Source organism: Saccopteryx bilineata, chromosome 3, assembly GCF_036850765.1.
Source record: "Saccopteryx bilineata isolate mSacBil1 chromosome 3, mSacBil1_pri_phased_curated, whole genome shotgun sequence".
Lineage (NCBI taxonomy): Eukaryota > Metazoa > Chordata > Mammalia > Chiroptera > Emballonuridae > Saccopteryx > Saccopteryx bilineata.
In genome coordinates, this window is record NC_089492.1 from 34,798,555 (window position 1) to 34,820,849 (window position 22,295).

The following is a 22,295-nucleotide window of genomic DNA, read 5'->3' on the forward strand; positions in this document are numbered from 1 at the left end:
TCTTGCCTCCTTTTCTCCTCCTCCTCCTCCGGCGCTGACGCTTACGTAGGGCCCTGGCGTCAGACGCGCTGGGGCGGGGCGAGCACCGCGTGGGGTATAAGTAGAGGGTGCAGGAGGCGGTGCTTCCCCTTCTCCCCGGCGGTTAGTGCTGAGAGTGCGGAGTGTGTGCTCCGGGTTCGGAACACACATTTATTATTAAAAAACCCAAAAAAATCTAAAAAAATCTCTTAAAAAACCCAAAAAAAATTTACAAAAAGTCCGCGTCTCCTCCGCCGGAGACTTTTATTTTTTTTTCTTCCTTTTTATAAAATAACCCGGTGAAGCAGCCGAGACCGACCCGCCCGCGGCCCCGCAGCAGCTCCAAGAAGGAACCAAGAGACCGAGGCCTTCTCGCTGCCCGGACCCGAAACCGCCACTCTCGCTCCCCAGCCGGCAGCCAGCGGCAGCGGATCGAACCCGTTCTGCGGCTGTTGAGTAGTTTTCGATTCCGGTTGATTTTTGTCCCTCTGCGCTTACCCCCCGCTCCCCTCCCCCCGGCTCCGGCCCCTGCACCCGCTCTCCTCCTCTCACGGAAAGGTCGCGGCCTGTGGCCCTGCGGGCAGCCGTGCCGAGATGAACCCCAGCGCCCCCAGCTACCCTATGGCCTCGCTCTACGTGGGGGACCTACACCCCGACGTGACCGAGGCGATGCTCTACGAGAAGTTCAGCCCGGCCGGGCCCATCCTCTCTATCCGGGTCTGCAGGGACATGATCACCCGCCGCTCCTTGGGCTACGCGTATGTGAACTTCCAGCAGCCAGCGGACGGTGAGAGCTGGGCCCGGCGGGCGGGCGGCCATCGGGCTCAGGCGGGCGGGCTAGGCCGGCGGGCCCCCCGGTGGGGGAGGAGGGGGCGGGAAGGCATGTCACCCCCACCCCCGGGGCAGGCGTGGAGAGAGGCTCGGGCGCCGGGACCCGGCTCCCCAAACCCGCGGGGAACACGCGGAGCCGGCAGCCGCACGCCCCTCGCACGCCTGGCCACTTCCTCCTTTGCAACCATTTTCTCGGCCTCAGCCGCTCTCAAACTTTAGGGTGATGACGCGCTGGGAGGGTTGGTGAGGTTGGGTTCTTCCACGACGCTTCCGCCAGTAGCCGGGTGTTCTGGGGCGCCGAGCCCCCTGTTGCCGTAGTATGTAGGGGCGCTCTTAACACCTGGTCTTTTGCCGGCGCCTCAGCACCGGGAGGAAGTGCAATTCGGTGCTCGAAAAATACCACGTGTTGAACCCTGTAACCTAACAGGCCCGAGGCCTGTTCTGCTACTGGCCCAATCTCCTGGGAAAGTGACAGGGCCTTAGAATAAAATGAATATGGTGATACAGTGGTGATTCTCAGGTTTCCGATTCCATTCTTAATAACTTGTCAGTGATTGATGGCTCTGGAAATGTAAATTACCGATGAGCCGCACATTTGCTGTTTTCCCTTAGTTCTAGCACTCCTCACTGTAACATTTAACAGAAGGGTTAGAGGAGGGAACGTGGAGGATGAGCCCTTTGAAGCCCATTTTTTTCTCTGGCAATTTAGGTCATTTTAGTTATTTTCGTAATTTGTTCACAAGATTGTTTTTTCTCTTCTCAAGTTCCTATGATTTTGATGGGTTTACTCAGAAACATATACACCAATTTTGGCTGTAAAATGTTACTTGGGAGCACAGTGTAGACTGGATTATTATTAAAGTGGCATAAGAGTAGTTCAGGTTTTTAAAAAGTGCCCCAGAATATCCGTACCATAAATCATGGCGAATGATTGAGTACTGAGTAACATTCGAATTTAGCTTGAAACTTACGGGTAAGTATATTGCTAATCTTGTATTTTATTTTGAAGTGAAGCAGTTCACAGAAACAAATTTTGGCAGATATGTGTGGCCCTGATGCATATTGCCAGGGTGTTTTCTTTATATCTGGATCAATGTAATTGCAAGTCAGCTTCACTAGATTTAATGCCCGATTTTGCTTCCCCCCCCCAGCTGCTTAAATACCTGTCCGGTATTCTATAACATAAGGATTTTTTTCTTTTTTTTTGAAAAGGCCTTTAGGGTAGAATTTAAAATTTTATTTTATTAAATTCATTTAGTAGAACTTAGATTACATAATGATTAGCTTTCAACTAGGTAAAGTTAATATTGAAATTTTGGGTAAGCAGACTAGTGAGTGACAAGAATTTGTAAAACTGCACTGCAGGTTTCCTGCCCTTTTGCTCTGTAAGCAGTAGTAGCTCCAGCTGTCATTCTACAACAGTCCTTTCTATTACTGGCCAAGATTAATCACTGAAAAGAATATCAGGGATCAGGTAATCTTGATCTAACGAATAGAGAGAAATTGAACAAATCCTAGAGACCAGAAAATGGTAGCTTTTGAAAAGTGTTTTTTATTTTTTCTAAGCTTAACCATTTTACATTTTTTTAAAAAGTACTAAATTTCTTGGGATTTGAAAAGTTGAACTTTGGGTTGTTATGGTTATAGAACAGTGCTGTGACTGTTCAAAAGAAGACAGCATTTCTATATGTGTGAATTACTATCTTTCCAAATAGTTTTTCAGTGGGTTTTTTTTTCCCTTTATTTATTGCTACATGGATGGACTTGTAGAATAGCTTATGATAGTGACCAGGTTCCAATTTAACAGAAAGAGGTGGCTCATTCAAAAGAAGTAAAGTCAGCTAAAAAAAAAAAAAAAAATTAAAGGAGCTGAGCAGGTGTGGTCAAATGATATCGTCACTATTTCTGGGAAATGAAACTTTCATTTATAAAATAGAATTTGTCCTCTCAATAACTTTACAGTTAGATTGGCATAGGGTTTGTGAAACTTGGTGTAGAACTTAAAATGGACTGTTTTTCTCTTCTTAAGGAACGAGTCTTTTTCACTTAGAGGATGTATTTTTTTCAGTTACAGACCTAACTTTAATAAGTGTTTCTTTAATGATGCATATAATTCTTCATAGATCCTGAAATCAGAGGGTAGATTTTAAAATTTCTTAGCAGTATTCAAAAAATAATTGGTTAAATTATCAGCTATTAAGTAGAAAAGTGATCTAAGATAAATTTAGTTTTGTGTGTCAAGAAAGCATTAGTATAGTGAATTGTGAATATTGTGGGCTTGGTAGTTCAGGAATTCTGTGTTATAAAGGTAAGTATGCCCAATTTCCCATTAGTTTTTGAAGGCCTGATTCAAATCTTGATCTGAATAGATAAAGCCTTTCCTTTTTGTGTTTACATGGCAATAGGAAGTTGTGCCAAATCCCCCTAATTCAGAGACTTTCATTTTTTAAGATAATTAACTAGTTTTTGTGTAATATTGGCAGTGATAAGCTGCCAATGAAAGGACCGATTTTGGCAAGACAGCGGAAAGAAGTTTAAATGCTTAAAAATTCACAAACTACTCTTAGCCTGTGGATAATCTGTAATTACCTAATGTCCTTAATGTGAAAAGGAATCTTGGTTTTATGTTGACTAGGAACAAAAATGTGCTTTTAAATATAGCAATTAGAGGAAAAGATTGTTTTCCTTTCAGTGATATGTCATTCGTTAACGGGGGAAATTGGGGGTTCTAATTTGTCTGTGTTACTTCAGTTTAAATCTCAGCTAGTGCAAGGTAAGGTCCAGCCATGTTGAAGTTTGAAGAAATAAGATTGTGGGCCCAAGAACCACTCCTCCCTCGTGCAATAGTTTATATAATTTTAAGTGGCCTGTGAAAGTTTAGAAGTAATAATTCACTATGGAAATGTCTTTCTTTCAGCGGAGCGAGCTTTGGACACCATGAATTTTGATGTTATAAAGGGCAAGCCAGTTCGCATCATGTGGTCTCAGCGTGATCCATCGCTTCGCAAAAGTGGAGTGGGCAACATATTCATTAAAAATTTGGACAAATCCATTGATAATAAAGCACTGTATGATACATTTTCTGCTTTTGGTAACATCCTTTCATGTAAGGTAAGGAAAAATATGACAGGAAAACTGTTTTGTTTTAGCTACTGTCTGTATACTGTTTTGTTTTAGCTACTTATAGATTATCCCTTAAAATAGTAAGCATACACTTACTGAATACCTTTATTTCCCAAACACCCAGGTTAGATGACTGAAAAGTTACAGTTTTGACCCTTGAATAACAGTCATTTGAACTGTGTGGGTCACATAAAATGCAGGTTTTTTCCCCAATATACCTATACTGTTTACTGTTTGTGGTTGGCAATCCATGGGTGTAGATGGCCAACTATGCGTTTTCTATACTGTTTTATATAGTGGACTTCCACAGATTCTGGTATCTGCATAGGTCCTGGAACCAATTCCCCAGGGATGCAGAGAGGCAGCCTATGTATTTAGGGGGTCAAAGTTATACGTGGATTTTTGACTCTGCTGTGGTATCAGCTTCCCCAAGCCATCTCCCACCTTCTCAGTTTTGGTCCACTGTATTTCTCAACAGTGGGAGAATGCTAAATTAATAGTAAGTAATGAAAAACTGGTACACATTTTTTTCCCAGGTGGTTTGTGATGAGAATGGTTCCAAGGGTTATGGATTTGTACATTTTGAGACACAGGAAGCAGCGGAAAGAGCTATTGAAAAAATGAATGGGATGCTTCTAAATGATCGCAAAGTGTAAGTATAAATATTGAGTTAATCATCTTTAATTCTTAGTAGTTCAAATCAGTGCATTAATTTTATAAGTTGATGTATTTTAGCTCTTAAAGAAATAGAATGAAAGTTAATAACATCTTGGGGGAGATTTTATAATTGTCTCTTACACATTCCATTAATTAATAAAGATGTAAAGAGCAAGCCAGTTCAAACCAAAAAGAAAAAGGAAAAAAATGGGTATCCTGGGATATCAAGCTTTTTCAGAGTAAGTGTATAGTTGAAGAACTAGGAATCCAGACAGAAACTTAATCATAATTCCTGAGGTAGTAATTAGCTCATTTTACGTTTGAGGAAACTGAGGCTAAAGTAATATGCCTGTAATTAAATGTTGGCATGACAAATGCGCTCAGATACAGACCCAGTGGACTAAACTCTTGAGTCAAGGGATGACTCTTGGTTATACTGTTGGAATTCACTGATGAAATTTAATGATTTATTTTAACCTTTTGAACCTTCTTCATCTCTTTAAAGAAAAAGCTGAATTAAACCAGAAGTCTTCATGATTAAGCTTTCTGAAATAAACTTGTTCTTAAAAGTTGCAAACTTTTAAAATAATGGCACTGATAAAACCTGTATAAGACTATTTCTGCTGTAGTCTGTAAGGATTCACATTTTGAGCCCAAAAAAATGACAAATCTTAAAATATTTTCAGTGCCAGTGGATCTGGGCAAATTTAGCAGTGAGGTCATACTGTAAATGATCTGTGAGTTCATGTTGCTGGATAATGATGGCATACAAATTAGATTTGGTTATAGGTCAGCTGCATCACTCTTAAGGCACGGTTCTCATAAACCAGTGCATCAAGTGGTGTGGTCAGTCTACATGAAGGAGTCATGTGCCTGTTTGAATTCTGTGTCAATTACATGGTGAAGGAAAGACTTTGTAATATGTGAAGAATCTAAGTCTAAAACCAGCAACTACTTAATATAAACAGTGTTTATAAAGGCTAATCCTTGGTACATCTTTGAATGAGAAATATTCAGCATCATTAGTATTTGCAAATGAAAACATAGTTTGCCTGTGAGCAGCACTTTGGTGGGGAGGTAGTGCCCACTGCTGGTGGGGCAGTATAAAAAAAAAGACTTGATTTATTGCTGTTTTGCATATTAAATGATACAACCCTTTGGGAAAACAGTTTGACTGTATATATAAAGTTAATTTCTGCATGTTATAAGAACAACTAGCAAAGTCTCATGAATTTCCAGCATTATTTACAAAGATAGAAAGTTTATGTAAATAATGGCCACAGTGGAATATTATGCTCCCATTGAGAACATTTATAAAATTCATAACATTGGTCTTAATGCTGTGACCTAAGGATGTTCTCCATAGGATGTAGTAGACATTCAGTAGGGCTATGTTTCCCTGAGGAGAATACATTAAAAAAAAATCAACATGGAGAAGCACTACCATATGGGTGGGTAGGAGGTGATATAAGGAAATAAAATCATAGGTATCTCCTTTAATGTTCTTAAACACAGAAAACAAAGACATGAGAAGTCGATCATGATTTGTGTTTATAGATTTTAAACATATTTTGTTGATAATGTTGCAAAGAAAATTATGCCAGGTTAGTGTATGTTGAGAAGACAGAATTAACAAATTACATTTTCAGTTAGGAGATTGCAAACAAAATGCAAGAGCCACTTTGAAACAGCTGTGAAAGCTTTCATGTCTGTTCATTGGCATCCCACTCATCTGTAGTAATAAATGTGATCTCTTTAACCCTGGGTTAGCTGTTCAGAAAGTAGAGAAGTGTGTGTATCAGGAAAAATGTTTTGGCCCTGGCCAGTGGCGCAGTGGCTAGAGTGTCAGTTTGGAGCGCCGGGGTTGCTGGTTCGAGCCCCAGTCAGGGCATATAAGAGAGGCAATCAGTAGCATAACTAAGTGGAACAACAAATTGATGCTTCTTTTTCTCTGTTTTTCCATTTCTCTCAAAAAAATTTTTTTTTAATGAAGCAAAGATAAATTTTTGTGTGTGTGTGATTATAGTTATGAAGTTATATTTTGTGCTTTTATTTCTGTAGTTGAGGCTCTATTTGTTTTATAATATAGTGTGCTTGTTATTAAGAGATTCTGAAGTTATCAGTAACATTTACAAAATCAACCATCAGGCTTAATTAATGTGAAATTTATAAAATGGAACCTAATTTTATAGTTCTTATGTGTTTTATTAGATTTGTGGGACGATTTAAGTCTCGTAAAGAACGAGAAGCAGAACTTGGAGCTAGGGCAAAAGAGTTCACCAATGTTTACATCAAGAATTTTGGGGAAGACATGGATGATGAGCGCCTTAAGGATCTCTTTGGCAAGTTTGGTAATGTGTCTGAATTAAATTTTTACACTCAAAGTTCTGAGTAATTGCTCAATATTAGTTTTGACTGATTATACTAAAACTAAATGAGACTTAATGCTACTTAAAATATTTGTAATCATTTACATTAAGCTACTGGTAGTCTTTTATACCGGTGGTCCCCAGGCCGCAGACTGGTACTGGTCCGCAGAGAAAGAATAAAAAACTTACATTATTTTCATTTTATTTATATTTAAGTCTGAATGATGTTTTATTTTTTAAAATGACCAGATTCCCTCTGTTACATCCATCTAAGACTCATTCTTGACACTTATCTCGGTCATGTGATACATTTAATCCATCCCACCCTAAAGGCCGGTCCGTGAAAATATTTTCTGACATTAAACCGGTCCATGGCCCAAAAAAGGTTGGGGAACCACTGTTTTATACTACAGAGTAGTATATAAATAGAATTCTTTACAGTTTAAAGATTAATAACATTGTACTAGCACAGTAAGGTGTGGCTATAATTGGACCAGATATGGAAGATTTTGCTATGTTAAATTTTGGTGGACTTGTCCACTTATATGATCCTAGGAATGTAAGGGACAGAAAAGCTCAGCAGCTTTAGGCTCTATGGTCAGTCTAAGTAGCATCATCTTTGAGCAATTTAAAACTCATTGAGCCTAACCAGGTGGTGGCACAGTGGATAGAGCATAGACTTGGGACACTGAGGCACGGGTTTGAAACCCCATGGTCACTGGCTTGAGCAAGGAGTCACTGGCTCAGATAAAGCCCCCCAGTCAAAGCACAATGGGAAAACAATCACTGAACAACTAAGGTGCCACAACTATGAGATGACACTTCTCATCTCCCTTCCGCTCTGTCTCTGTCTTTCTTGCTCGCTTGCTCTTGCTCTCTAAAAATTAATTAATTTTAAAAAACTGACTTAGAGACAAGGCCAAAGAGGGAGATTTTCCGAGACTTACCTCCTTGGGATGGCCTTCTGAATCTATAGGATCTGACTACTCTTCCCTTGCATTTCAAATTAACTTCATTAAACTTCAAATTAATGAACTGTAACCAACCTTTAGTTTGTAAGTGATCTAAAGATGAATTAATTTGTACATTTTTGCAAATGATTTGCTTGCCTTGTACCCTTTGCTTTTCTTATGTTGAACATGGTGGCTTTTCTTGAAAGCTTTTGCCAAGCTAACATGCCCCATTGAACCTCTCTACTCCTTGGAGCAAAAAAAAAGTTATTTTTGCACAAAGATGAATTGTGTTAGATGAGGAAAATGTGACTTCCTGTGACTGACTTTTGTATATTTTGGTTTTTTGTATTAGAAGCTATTTCTAAAGTTAGGATGTATATTGTTAACGGCTTATCCCAAATGAATAATGCTGTCAGTTGACAACTGATAGTAAATTTGTCAATTACGTACTTTATGGTTTTTTATAGCAGATTGATGAGCTCTGTATAGCAGATTGATTGGTATAGCAGAGAACCTACGCTCGTACCTCTTGCAAATTCTCTTTAATCAAATGTGGTTATTCTAGCCTTTTTGCCCTACCTACCTGAGAAATATCTACCTCAGTTAAATTAAGTGTTCTGTGAATTCAGAAACATGCCACCTCCTTTAGATGATTCTTTGTTATTTCCAAATGTCATATGCTATATTCCCTCCACTGCCTGTTGAAATCTAGTGGGCTAAGGCTTAAGAAATTCTTTCTTGCCTGACCTGCGGTGGTGCAGTGGGCAAAAGCGTTGACCTGGAACACTGAGGTCACTGGTTCGAAACCCCAGGCTTCCCTGGTCAAGGCACATATGGGAGTTGATGCTTCCAGCTCCTCCCTCTCTTCTCTCTCTCTCTCTCTCTCTCTGTCTCTCTCTGTCTCTCTCTAAAATGAATAAATAAAATCTTAAAAAAAAAAAAAAGGAAATTCTTAATTCTGATGTCAAGAAAACCAAATTGTTGGGTTAAAAATAAAGCAAATATGTTTTGTACTAATGCTAAGAATAAAACATTTTTTAACAGTTGTCTAAAATATGTCTTCATAAGTGGGGGCAGAAATGTTTCAGGGAATATTTTCTTAACCTCTTAGTAGAAATAAAGCATCTTTGAAGAGAATATTTGGTACTCGTGCATGGCTTTTGTTTTTCTATGATGTAATTTGAAATGTATAAACTAAATGTATGGAACATCTTTGAGTCATTATTTAAAAACTTTTTTAGGACCTGCCTTAAGTGTGAAAGTAATGACTGATGAAAGTGGAAAATCCAAAGGTTTTGGATTTGTAAGCTTCGAAAGGCATGAAGATGCACAGAAAGTAAGACAGACTTAAATACGCTAATTCAGGCATGGTGGGGTTTTCTATATTTTATGGTAAAGGGGGGATATAATAGTCAAACTTACATGCATACCAATGACTATTTTACATGTTTATTTTTACATGTATTGTTTTGAATTATTTGCATTTTATATATTTTGAGGATATAAATTGAGAATGTATATATATTTTCCCATAATCTCAAAGTTTAGTTTTCATGATGGATCTATCTAGCTTTTATGACCTAGCATTTTTTTATTGTTAAAGTAATGAACTTGACTATTTCAAGTTAGTAGTTAAGTTTTTTGTAACTATTTTCTTCCCTTTTTTTTGTAAGGCTGTGGATGAGATGAATGGAAAGGAGCTCAATGGAAAACAAATTTATGTTGGCCGAGCTCAGAAAAAAGTGGAACGACAGACGGAACTTAAGCGCAAATTTGAACAGATGAAGCAAGATAGAATCACCAGATACCAGGTTTATTTTTAATTGAACAAGCAAGATAAGAAAGGGATGAGGAAACTTATTTTATGTTCATTTCATGTACTGCCAGGTAACCATGGAGTGTGTGAGGGGAAAGGAGAAGAAACATGGGATGAGGCAGTTGGAAGCATGCTTTAAGTGCCACCATGGTTTTCTTCCCTCTCTTACTTTTATTTTTTTTTAAGGGTGTTAACCTTTATGTGAAAAATCTTGATGATGGTATTGATGATGAACGTCTCCGGAAAGAGTTTTCTCCATTTGGTACAATCACTAGTGCAAAGGTAAGCATATGATACATAAGTTTTTTAGATTTTGAGAAAACCATAAATATAAGGTCTACCGGAAAGTTTTGTTCGTTTTTTGGAATAAAACAAAATACAAATTTTTTTTTACCGTCAATAAACTTTATTAAATAATATAATTGCCATTATTATTAATGATTTCTTGCCAGCATGAGGGCAATTTGTATATCCCATTTTTGAAATATGTTATCTTTTGATGCAAAAAATTGAACCAGTGCTTGTTTGATATCTTCATTTTTGAATTTTTTGCCCTTCAAAAAATTTTGTCAGGACAAAAACAAGAGATAGTCGGAGGGTGCTAAGTCCGGGGAATATGGTGGATGCGACAGACATGCTTCTGTAGCATTTCTTCCTAGTTGAAATTCGTAAAAATTACAGTGGCGTAAATGAACATTATCAGTAGCCATGGGTACACTATGGCTTCACACATAAGACTAACGTGAATCAACTTTGTTTTAGTTAATTTGCTACGTCAGTATGTATACATTAAGTAATAAAAATAGGCATGTATGTTTACGTGTCGAAACTTGTGATAGAAACGGACAGAACTTTCCGGTAGACCTTATATATGTATTTAAATTTTGCATTAATAGTTATTTTCTTTATAAGTCAATAGTCCAAATGGGTTCCTCTTTCTCCAAATCTTGTTTTTCTGGAAATTGAGTTTTTGCTTCACTTCAAAATTCAAATTTAAAGCAGATGTTCTAGCCTCCTGGTGTACTTTTGCAGATGGAGAGTTACAGATTCTTGCCTGAGGAAGGCTGCAGTTGATGACCATAGTTAACTTATTAACTATTGGGCTCATCTTTATTCACTTGATCATTCTGGGGAGTCCAACTTCAAGCCCCCAGCAGTGAAGAGAGACCATTTTCCCTTTTACTTGAAATCAGAAATTGAGAAATACAGTAGTAGGATTCTATTCTAAATTCTGAAATTTTGATTCAGGAACCTTGTACCCCAGGTATTTTTTTATGGTGTTCAAGGTCCCAAGAATTCCTCTGAATGTAGTTTTGCGCATATGTGTTGGGACAGGGCTAACTAAAACTTGAGTCAGCTTCTGAGAAGAGTATAGGGGAAATTAAAACGCAGTGCACTGGAATGACCTGTGGCTCATCTTTCTACTCAGCTTTTCCTGGCAACCCCCTTGACCGAGGGAGTGACTGAAAGCGAGGAATTGGGACACAGTAGATGAATACAAATAAAAAAGCAAGTGATGTGGTTGCCTTGTTGTTTCCACCTGTGCTTTTGTGAGAGTACCTGAAGTGTGATAGAATTTATTTTTGAGTGTCTTTTTTTTTTTTTTTTTTCCAGAGAAAGAGAGGGATAGATAGGGACAGACAGACGGGAATGGAGAGAGATGAGAAACATCAATCATCAATTTTTTGTTGTGACATCTTAGTTGTTCATTGATTGCTTTCTCATATGTGCCTTGACCGTGGGCCTCCAGCAGAACGAGTAACCCCTTGCTCGAGCCAGCAACCTTCTGTCCAAGCTGGTGAGCTTTTTTTTTGCTCAAGCCAGATGAGCCCGCGCTCAGCTGGCGACCTCTGGGTCTCGAACCTGGGTCCTTTGCATCCCAGTCCGACGCTCTATCCACTGCGCCACCGCCTGGTCAGGCTTGAGTGTCTTTATCCTCAGTATTTTTCCTTAAAGCTGTTTAAATGAATATTATGCATCAGTTTATTTTGAACGTATGGCGTTTGCATGCTTTACAAAGGAGAGTCTTTAAAGTCTTGTGGATTATAGTATCAGTTTGCAAGGAGGTGAAAAGTTGGGCAAAAATTTATATATTTTAGAGGAGGTGGTCATTATGTAGATTTAATATTGCATGCTGAAAAAACACATTTAACAAGACAGGAAGATAAAAAGTGAAAGGTGATGCCTGTGTCATCCTCCATTTTCAGTTTCCAAAGAGCTTGGGTGGCATTCCTAGATAATTGTTTTATTCTTGTCCAAACTGTTAATATATATAAATAGGTTTTAAAATACAGGATCATACCATACATATTCTGCATTTTATTAACATTATATTCAAATACAGTGTGTATTTCAGGCATTTTTCTCTTTTTTTTCTTTTTTGCCAAGAGCTAAATATTCATGGAATGGATGTATCATAAATTGTTATACCTGTATTGATAGCATCTGGGCTGCTTTGTATGTGTCCACTGTTAAATCCACCTCTGATAAATATTTATATATACACATACACACACACATGTATATACTTTTGCACACATGCCAATATTTCTGAAGTTCTAGAATTGAAATTGCTGGTTTGTGGGTATATATGTTTAAAAACAAAATTATAAGTGATACATATCTTTTTAAATGGTGACAGGTTTTTTCATGTATTTACTAATTTTGCCTTTATATGCATATTATTGTATTGCATTGATTGGTTGTCTTGTTAATTTAGGGAGAATTTTATGTCAGGCCTTTGGTTTATATTGCATATATTTTCTTCAAGTCTTTTACTTAAGACTTTGAGATCTTGTATGTCATCTTAGATTTTTCATATATTTTTGCGTTTTATATTCAGATTAAGAATCTGTCTGGCAATTTTTTTTTAACGTGATGTGAATAAGAGAGTTAACTTAATTCTTTTCAATTATCCTAATGTACCATGTACTAAATAAATAGTTCGTCTTTTTCTCACTGTTTTTAAAATGGTTAATTTTAGGGAAAGGGGGAGGGGGAGAGGCACAAAGAAAACTAGATAGAAGGTGACAGAGGACAATCTGACTTTGGGTGATGGGTATGCAACATAATTGAATGACAAGATAACCTGGACATGTTATCTTTGAATATATGTATCCTTATTTATTGATGTCACCCCATTAAAAAAATAAAATTATTTTTAAAAAATAAATAAAATAGTTAGTTTTAACATACTAAATTCCCAAAATTGCATGGATGTGTTTCTGGAGGCATTTAAATATAGATATAATTGACTTAACAGTTTTAGGTTTACAACACAGTAATTCAGTGTTTGTACTGTGAAGTGATCACCACAATATATCACCGTACATAGTTACAAAAAATATTTTTCTTGTGATAAGAACACTTTTAAGATTTACCTTAGCACCCTTCAACTATATAAAACCGTATTATTAAGTATAGTCTCCACACTGCACATTGTTTCCACGATTTACTTTGTAGCTAGGAGTTTGTACTGTTTAATCCCCTTTACCCAGTTTCCCCACCCCTCTGGCACCAACCAGTCTGTTTTCTGTATCCAGGAACCTGGGAGGGGTTTTTTTGGTTTCTTTTCTTTTTGTTTGGGTTTTGTGTGTTAGTGTGGTTTTTTTGTTTTGTTTGGATTCCACATATAACTGAGATTTTGGAGCCTGTTTTGTTCCTGTGCCACCAGCATACCATGTAATGAGGCTGAATAGCACGTTGATGTACATTGCAGGGCTAGTGAGGAGTTTGCATCTCCTCACTGCTCATTTAAAAGATCTTCGCAGCCAATGGAAACTTTGTCTTGAATATTGTTTTTACCCCAATATTCGTGGCTCTTCTGGTCTTGAGTGTAAAGCATTTATTTTAAAATACAAGTGTAGGTTTAAACCCCCCTCCCACCTTTCTTTAAAAAATAGCAAAGCAACTTGTCATCTTGAATTGCTAAGAGTTTAATTTTTTCTTTTTTGAGAGAGACAGGGAGGGGAAAGATGAGAAGCATCAACTTGTAGTTGCTTCACTTTAGTTGTTCACTGATTGCTTCTCATGTGCCTTGACTGGAGGACTTCACCCCAGCCAGTGACCTTTTGGCTGAAGCTGATGAGCCGTCCCTCAAGCCAGTGACCTTCGGTTTCAAACGTGGGACCTCAGTGTCCCAGGTCGAAGCTCTGTCCACTGTGCCATCACCAGTCAGTCAAGAAGAGTCTAATTTTAATTGGATATTTCTAGTGGTACTGAAAGAGTCAGATTTAGTAGGCCGTGAATGTATCTAGAGATATTTAAACTTTAATATTGAAAACTTTAACATCTATGACTATCTAAAAAAGTTGCTGTTGTACCCTCTACTTACTTGCTTTCTCCTTTGCTTGGCCAGAATAATACTTGTGTGGACGTGCCCTTAATTTTTAGATATTATGGGAAAATTGTGAGAAAAAAATGGTGAAAGTATTAAACAAGGTTTGGTTATTTGAGTCAGTGGTTATGATTATAATTGTAATGCTCTCTTTTTGTGCCTCATTTACCATTGCATTAACCTTAATATTTTTTTTCTTTCAATAGGTTATGATGGAGGGGGGTCGCAGCAAAGGGTTTGGTTTTGTATGTTTCTCCTCCCCAGAAGAAGCCACTAAAGCTGTTACAGAAATGAATGGTAGAATTGTGGCCACCAAGCCATTGTATGTAGCTTTAGCTCAGCGCAAAGAAGAGCGCCAGGCTCACCTCACTAACCAGTATATGCAGAGAATGGCAAGTGTGAGAGCTGTCCCCAACCCCGTAATCAACCCCTACCAGCCAGCACCTCCTTCAGGTTACTTCATGGCAGCTATCCCCCAGGTAGGTTTTTATATTTGGTCATTTTTTATTTTGTGATAATGATAAAACTTTAAGGGGAATATATTAGGAGACGTAATTATGATTTAAGTTATTAAAACGCTCACACTGTGAGAACCTGCTAAATGTTTTGAGAGTATAGCTGGCTGCATTATTTGCTCTTTCCTTTGCTGATGTGTTTGCTTGCTTTCTGCAGACTCAGAACCGTGCTGCATACTATCCTCCTAGCCAAATTGCTCAACTAAGACCAAGTCCTCGCTGGACTGCTCAGGGTGCCAGACCTCATCGTAAGCCTTTCACTTTTTTTCTTAACGGAATGAATTATTTGAAATAAAAATACATATGAGGCCAATTAACTGTCATATTAACTTGTTTTTCATAATTTCTGGCTTTCAGTGATTATTTTGAGGAATCCTGGCATTTTTTAAAAAGGAATTGTGAAATGCTTTACCTTTCCTGTATTAGTGAGACAGTGATTTCTCTGCTAGTTTGGTTTTCCTTTATGATAAGTTTGGGAACAGATCCAACTTTTTTATAAAAAAACTCGTTTATTTTACTTTGAAGTATTTTGTCTTTTTATTACTTTCTTGTTTTTCTTTTATTGTTAGCATCCAGCTCTTAATTTCATATTTGGTTAGGCGGTAGTTTTTTAAGAGACCTTGTTCTGTGTGAGGACCCAGGGTCCTGGCATTTTGTCCTTGCCCTGACTGTAGAACAGTGCTGTATTACAGAAGCACTTGGAACAAGATTTATGTTTCATGTTCAGATGTTAATAAGGATTTTTATTTACTGATGGTCTGCTCTGATAAATCTGGGGAAATTACAGGTGTGTGACTAAGCTTTTAAAAATCGTGTTTATATTTGGTCATTTTTATCCTTTGTGCAAACTTCAGCTCTAAAAAAGCAGCATAAACACTTCCAGTGAGTTTTGTGTTGATGTGTGTTTGTTGTCTTTAAATGCAGCATTCCAAAATATGCCCGGTGCTATTCGCCCAGCCGCTCCTAGACCACCATTTAGTACTATGAGACCAGCTTCTTCACAGGTTCCACGAGTCATGTCGACACAGCGTGTTGGTGAGGCTTAACCCTGCCTGTAACAATTGATTCCAATTTTGAAGTAGCAGGTAAATGTACAAAAATATTAAAAAAAAATTTTTTTTTTTTAGCTAATACATCAACACAGACAATGGGTCCACGTCCTGCAGCTGCTGCTGCTGCAGCTGCTCCTGCTGTCCGCACAGTTCCACAGTATAAATACGCTGCGGGAGTTCGCAATCCTCAGCAACATCTTAATGCACAGCCGCAAGTCACCATGCAGCAGGTACGGACTTACTGCTTTCTTCATAACGGTGACAGAACCTTGGTTGCAATCAAAGAATTGACTTGTGTGGCTTGAGTTGAGAGTTTTGTTAGGTATAGCTGTAAGGAAGAAAGGGTAAAATAAAGTTTAGTTTGTGAGATGTAGCTTGCCCTTTTTTTTTACCCTGGGACCAAAACTCATTGATCATAAATAGAAATCTGGTTCCAGTGAATATTCCTGAAAAAGGTGAGATATCCCATGTGGTTATAATACTTGAGCAACTAAGTGTTAATAGTCATGCTGTATTTCTGTGTTATTATTTTGTTTTGTTTTTAAGAGAGAGGAAGGGAGATAGTGAGATATGTACGCATGCTCCTGGACCGGAATACACCCGGCTGGTGCTCGAATCAACGGAGCTATTTTTAGCTCCTGAGGGAGCTGTGCTTTGAAGCAGCCAAGCTATCCTTAGCACCTGGGGCCGACGTTCAAACCAGTCTAGCCAGTGGCTTAGGGAGAAGAAAAAAGAACAGGGAGACAGAGGAGAAGCAGATGGCCACTCCTCTTGTGTGTCCTGACTGGGATTTGAAGCCAGATATCCATATGCCAGGCCGATGCTCTCTTCACTGAACCTAGCCTGCCAGGGCCTTATGCTGTATTTCTGATTCACTTAGCTTCTGTTTCTGTTTAGATTGCAGTCTTCATCATTTCTGTGATTTTCCAGACTGGTTGTCCTTTGTGCTTGCCATTACTTCTGTACTTTAAACTTATGAGTTTTCTTTCCTATTTTATATCTAAGCCTGCTGTTCATGTACAAGGTCAGGAGCCTTTGACTGCTTCCATGTTGGCATCTGCCCCTCCTCAAGAGCAAAAGCAAATGTTGGGTAAGTACCTTTGTCCTACCTAGTTGGCTAGAGACTAGAAAATAGATACATAGACCTACCTCCTTTGCACCTAATAATGACAGCTAGGGTGGCAAGATTCATCTGAATTTGGCCTGAATGATCATAATGGTGCGGTTTGCATAACGAAAGCCCAGAAAGCTATTGATGTGTGTAGCTTTTGGTGGTTAGGGGGTAACAGGGCATTGCACTCTATTTGCCTTGAACTCGCACAGCATTTTTGGAAGTAAGAATTTGAAACAAATGAGGAAAGAACTGTGACTTGACTTGAGCACATTATAACAATTTAATATAGTAACATAGCTTAATCTCACTTTTTTTTTAACTGATAATTGCCAAGAATTAATTGCCTTTGGATCTTAATCTGTTTTACACTATTTTAAAGATTTAGTGAAATGGCGGGGAATGGGTTAGTATATATTTGCTCTTTATAAAAGGTTCTTATATCCCAGTTTTAATATTAGATGCTTTAAAGGTTATTTTTGATTGACAAGAGTTTTTGAATGTTTTTGTTTCTAGGTGAACGGCTGTTTCCTTTAATTCAAGCCATGCACCCTACTCTTGCTGGTAAAATCACTGGCATGTTGTTGGAGATTGATAATTCAGAACTTCTTCATATGCTTGAGTCTCCAGAGTCTCTCCGTTCTAAAGTAATTTAAATTTATCATTTCTCTAACAGCCTCTTAGTCTGTGTATGTATATTTCAGGGCTTTTTGTAGGAACTTAGTTTCATAGAACATTTTAAACTGCTATATACAGGGTGGGACAAAAGTAGGTTTACAGTTGTATGTGAAAAACAACACTTATTCTTGGATTCTTATTTATTGTATTTCCCATACAAACAACTGTAAGCCTACTCTTGCCTACCCTGTACAAATCACACACAGTTCTAAGAGCTTTGTAAGTATTAATTGTAAGTTCCAGTAATAACCTGCGGTGCTATTATCATTTATAAATGGGGAAGCAAGCACAGAGAAGCTGAATAATTTTCCCAATGCTCCAAAGCTAGGAAGTAGCAGAGTTTGGTTTCAAATGTAGTCATTTGTACTCTCCTATCCATGTTCTCTTAACTGCTACTTTATTGGAAAAAGGTGGTGATATTTGCTAATATTTTTCAGTTTTGGGGGATTTTTGGTAGGAGAGCACTGGTGGAATGGAACCCAAAAAGATTGAATACAGTTGGAATGTTTTGTTGTGTTCTGTTTTTATTAATAGTTTGATAAGCATTTGTTTATAGTTGAGATCCTTCTGGTTAGTCCTTTTGATAGCCAATTTGTTCCTTTTCTTGAAGGTTGATGAAGCTGTAGCTGTACTACAAGCCCACCAAGCTAAAGAGGCTGCCCAGAAAGCAGTCAACAGTGCCACTGGTGTTCCCACCGTTTAAAGTGAGCTTTCCCTCAGGCTTATTGTTTTAAGCTTGTTTCTTTTATCTTGTTAACAGAGCATATTTTGAAACATAGCAAAGATTTATTTTGCCATTAATTCCAAATGTATTGCTAATTTCTCAAAGAGAAGTAGAAATATAAAAATTAAATTTTATCTGTTGCCCTGGTATTGACTTGAATTTTTAAAATCAAAGCATGATTAAACATTTTGTATAGTAATTTTTATTAAATGGCCTGTAATGGGGGTTGGCCCTTTGTGTATGTATGCTGAGGGCTTTCCCTAGCTTATCCCTCTGCTATTGCCCTTCATTACTCCCAGGAAACAGGGTAATGTAGCTGGTATGTTCAGGAGCAGAGATCAGCTAAGCTGTTCTGTAAAGGATCAGATAGAAAATACTTTGGGTTTTGTAGGCCTTGTCTTTGTTGGCAGTAATTCAGCTATCACTGTTACTGTGTGAAAGCAACCAAAGACAGTAGGTGGTTGTCTAGTAAAATTTGACAGAAACAGGCTGCAGACTGAATTTCACGCATGGCTTTAATTTGCTACTGATAAGTACTAGTATGGGCCTCCTTCCTTGTTTTGTTGGTTTTGGTTTTATTAAGTATATTTATGTAACAGGCAAGATTAAGGTGTACCACATGTAAATTTGATACATTTTTGTATTATGATATGATCATTGTAGCAATACTTAGTATCTCTATAACTTTACATAATGATCCTTTCTTTGTAGTAGTTGGAATAGTTAAGATCTAGTCCCATAACAAGTTTGATGATCATAGTCTTTTTTCCTTCACATTTACAGATTGATCAGGGACCACAAAGAGAACTCGTGCTTCACCGAAGAAAAATAGCTAAACATCGAAAAACTTAAATATTATGAAGAAAAAAAAAAACATTGCAAAATATAAAATAAATAAAAAAAGGAAAGGAAACTTTGGACCTTATGTACCGAGCAAATGCCAGGTCTAGCAAACATAATGCTAGTCCTAGATTACTTATTGATTTTAAAACAAACAAAAAAAACCCACAAAAAAATAGTAAAATATAAAAACAAATTGTTTTATAGACCCGGGAAAAGAATTTTCAGCAAAGTACAAAAATTTAAAACATTCCTTTCTTTAATTTTATAATTCTTTACTGTGGAATAGCTCAGAATATTACTTCTGTTTAAATTCACAGAATTGATAACTGAGCAAGGAAACATAATTTGGATTATAAAATTTTTGCTTTAATAAAAATTCCTTAAAGAGTGCAGAGTGATGTTATTTTATTTCTCTTGGCTTGTGTCAATAGATAAGCTGGAATTAGCATAAGAACCTCTTGTGACAAAGGTACTAATTAGTTTCAAGAATGTCTTGTTTTTATGGAAAAGAGGAGGCACAAGACAATTGCTCTAAAGTATTTTATGAATTTAGATTTCCTTGTGCATTCTTAAACAAGGTGTATCTGTATTTGTTAAGTGATCTTAACATTCCTTTGAGATGATGCCAGTTTATGACCTGACTGTATTAAGGTTTCTAGGTTAAGAGAAGCCCTCATTTGTATAGTAGAAGATAGTAACAGCAGTTACTATATATATAGAGGAGAGTGTGTTCAGTATAAGTTTTATATTGATTAAATGTCAAAAATTTAGGATTCATTTTAAACCGTTTTTGAAAAGTCTTAATTATGATTTCATCTCAGTATAATACCCTATCCAGAATGCTATGAGAAATGAAGGTTAAAGGTTCTACCTGTAGAGAATGCATATTAGAAGGTCAGGGCCAGGGCCCAGGACATCTGCATGAAACAAATATCCCTGGCAATTCAAACAAAGCACTTGAGAATGGTCTCAACACCAGCTCTGTTGCCTTTGGGAGCAACTAAGCCATATAAAACCATTCCTATGACAGTGACAGCCTTCTGCACGATGAAGCCGTACAGTGCTTTGTACTTGGAATATTTTTCACTGGCTTCCAGTTTTGAACCCCAAACCTCACCTCTGTCCCATGGTGTACAAATCAGTGTACCTCTAGGCATTCTAATGACTTGTATTTTGCCTAACCATGGACTTATCTGTAAGGGGGCTTGACGTTTAAGATGAAAACAATTTCTCAGTCACCATGAATTTTATTCTGTTTTAGGAAGGTAGAGAAATACATATCCTATATACTATTTTTAAAATTTGAATACAAACAAAATTGTTCAAGCTTTGAGATTTTAAAGGAGCCAGATCTTCCTCAGGGCACATAAACAGGAACAGGTCAATGTTCCAGTTTCTGTCTCCCTCTAAAATCAATTTTAAAAAATAAAGAAGCATACTTTAGTTTGATACACCTTAGAAGTTTTATCTATAAATTTAACAGTTGTATTCTAAAATCTAGAGTTGTAGATAGGAGTTCGAACAGACAGTAGCTTTGTGATAGGAAGATACTTCATCTGTTCTGCATATATGCCTTCATTTTCGTAGATGAAGCAAACTTCTGACTAGTTGATTTCAAATTTATGGCAACTTCTCAAAAGTTTTAAGACTAAATTTGATATGTGACATTTTTCTGTAGGTACTAGATGTATACTGGCTAATTGAAGCTTTTTTAGCCTAGAATCTTTTTCTCCATTTCAGCATTTATAATGAGACTTGCATGTATAAAGTCAGCTAAAGGAATGTATTCTTTATACTTTTACAGTGTACTATCTTTGATTATACAGGTGTCACTTAATGGGGGTACATTCTGAGAAATAATTAGGCAATTTCTTATGTGGACATTATAAAGATTTTATTTACTGCTTTTTAGAGAGGAGTGGGAAGCATGAACTTGAAGTGGCTTCTCATATCTACCTTGACAGGGCAAGCCTGGGGTTTCAAGCCAGCAACTTCAGCATTCCAGGCCAATGCTCTATCCGCTCTGCCACCATAGGTCAGGCTCTTACAATCTTTAGGGACTGCCATTTTACAGGCAGTGTGTTATTTAATGACCAAAGTGCCATGCAGTACATGACTATTTTCCCTCATCAAACTATAGTCACGAGCCCTGGCCGGTTGGATCAGTGGTAGAGTGTCGGCCTGGTGTGCAGAAGTCTTGGGTTCGATTCTCGGCCAGGGCACACGGGAGAAGCGCCCATCTGCTTCTCCACCCCTCCCCCTCTCCTTCCTCTCTGTCTCTCTCTTCCCCTCCTGCAGCCCAGGCTCCATTGGAGCAAAGATGGCCCAGGCGCTAGAGTGGCTCTGGTCGCCACAGAGCGACGCCCGCTGGTGGGTGTGCCGGGTGGATCCCGGTCGGGCGCATGCGGGAGTCTGTTTGACTGTTTCTCCCCGTTTCCGGCTTCAGAATTTAAAGAAACAAACAAAAAAAAACTATAGTCACGCATGGCTTAGGAATGGGCATGCATGATGGGGGATATGTACTGAGAAATGTATCATTAAACAATTTGAACAGGGTGTGCACTTTCTCAAACCTGGGTGGTATAGCCCATTACACATACAGGCTATATGGTATAGCCTGTTATTCCTAGGCTACAACCAGGACAGGATTTTATATTGAATACTGTAGGCTGTTGTAATGGTATTTGTATGTCTAAACAGAAAAAGGTACATGTTTTAAACAATAAAAACGGCATAAAAGGTAACATGGAAAACCTGTATAGGGTACTTACCAAGCAGGAATGGAGTTTGGAGGACTGGGAGCTGCTCTGGCTGAGTCTGCTTAGTGACTGACGGTCTAGGACAGGGGTCCCCAAACTGCGGCCCCCTGAGGCCATTTATCTGGCCCCCGCCGCACTTCCGGAAGGGGCACCTCTTTCATTGGTGGTCAGTGAGAGGAGCATAGTTCCCATTGAAATACTGGTCAGTTGATTTAAATTTACTTGTTCTTTATTTTAAATATTGTATTTGTTCCCGTTTTGTTTTTTTACTTTAAAATAAGATATGTGCAGTGTGCATAGGGATTTGTTCATAGTTTGTTTTTTTTTTGTTTTGTTTTTTTGTATTTTTCTGAAGCTGGAAACGGGGAGAGACAGTCAGACAGACTCCCGCATGCGCCCGACCGGGATCCACCCGGCACGCCCACCAGGGGCAACGCTCTGCCCACCAGGGGGCGATGCTCTGCCCCTCTGGGGCGTCGCTTTGCCGCGACCAGAGCCACTCTAGCACCT

The 22,295-nt window shown here is 38.2% G+C and overlaps 1 protein-coding gene across 2 annotated transcripts; it reads left to right on the forward strand.

The window, feature by feature from the left end:
* The first annotated feature begins 128 nt into the window (after window positions 1-128).
* PABPC1 (poly(A) binding protein cytoplasmic 1) lies at window positions 129-19,416 on the forward strand. 2 transcript variants are annotated; one of them, XM_066265941.1, is made up of 15 exons: window positions 129-805; window positions 3,767-3,960; window positions 4,509-4,624; window positions 6,841-6,980; window positions 9,193-9,287; window positions 9,625-9,762; window positions 9,954-10,049; window positions 14,310-14,582; window positions 14,776-14,866; window positions 15,543-15,653; window positions 15,746-15,900; window positions 16,676-16,760; window positions 17,298-17,428; window positions 18,070-18,163; window positions 18,967-19,416. In XM_066265941.1, exons 1-14 carry the CDS (start codon window positions 613-615, stop codon window positions 18,160-18,162), a joined length of 1,911 nt encoding a protein of 636 aa, XP_066122038.1. In that variant the 5' UTR covers window positions 129-612; the 3' UTR covers window position 18,163; window positions 18,967-19,416. The 2 variants fall into 2 exon arrangements, with proteins under 2 accessions (XP_066122038.1, XP_066122039.1); XM_066265942.1 differs by having other exon boundaries at window positions 6,841-6,971.
* The last annotated feature ends 2,879 nt before the right edge of the window (window positions 19,417-22,295 follow it).

Excerpts from the sequence above, each read along its gene's own strand:
- PABPC1 (XM_066265941.1), top strand. The coding sequence starts at position 613 with ATGAACCCCAGCGCCCCCAGCTACCCTATGGCCTCGCTCTACGTGGGG. Across the intron at positions 15,901-16,675 it reads CGCAAGTCACCATGCAGCAG|CCTGCTGTTCATGTACAAGG; the intron begins GTACGGACTTAC and ends TTTATATCTAAG. Across the intron at positions 16,761-17,297 it reads AGAGCAAAAGCAAATGTTGG|GTGAACGGCTGTTTCCTTTA; the intron begins GTAAGTACCTTT and ends TTTTGTTTCTAG.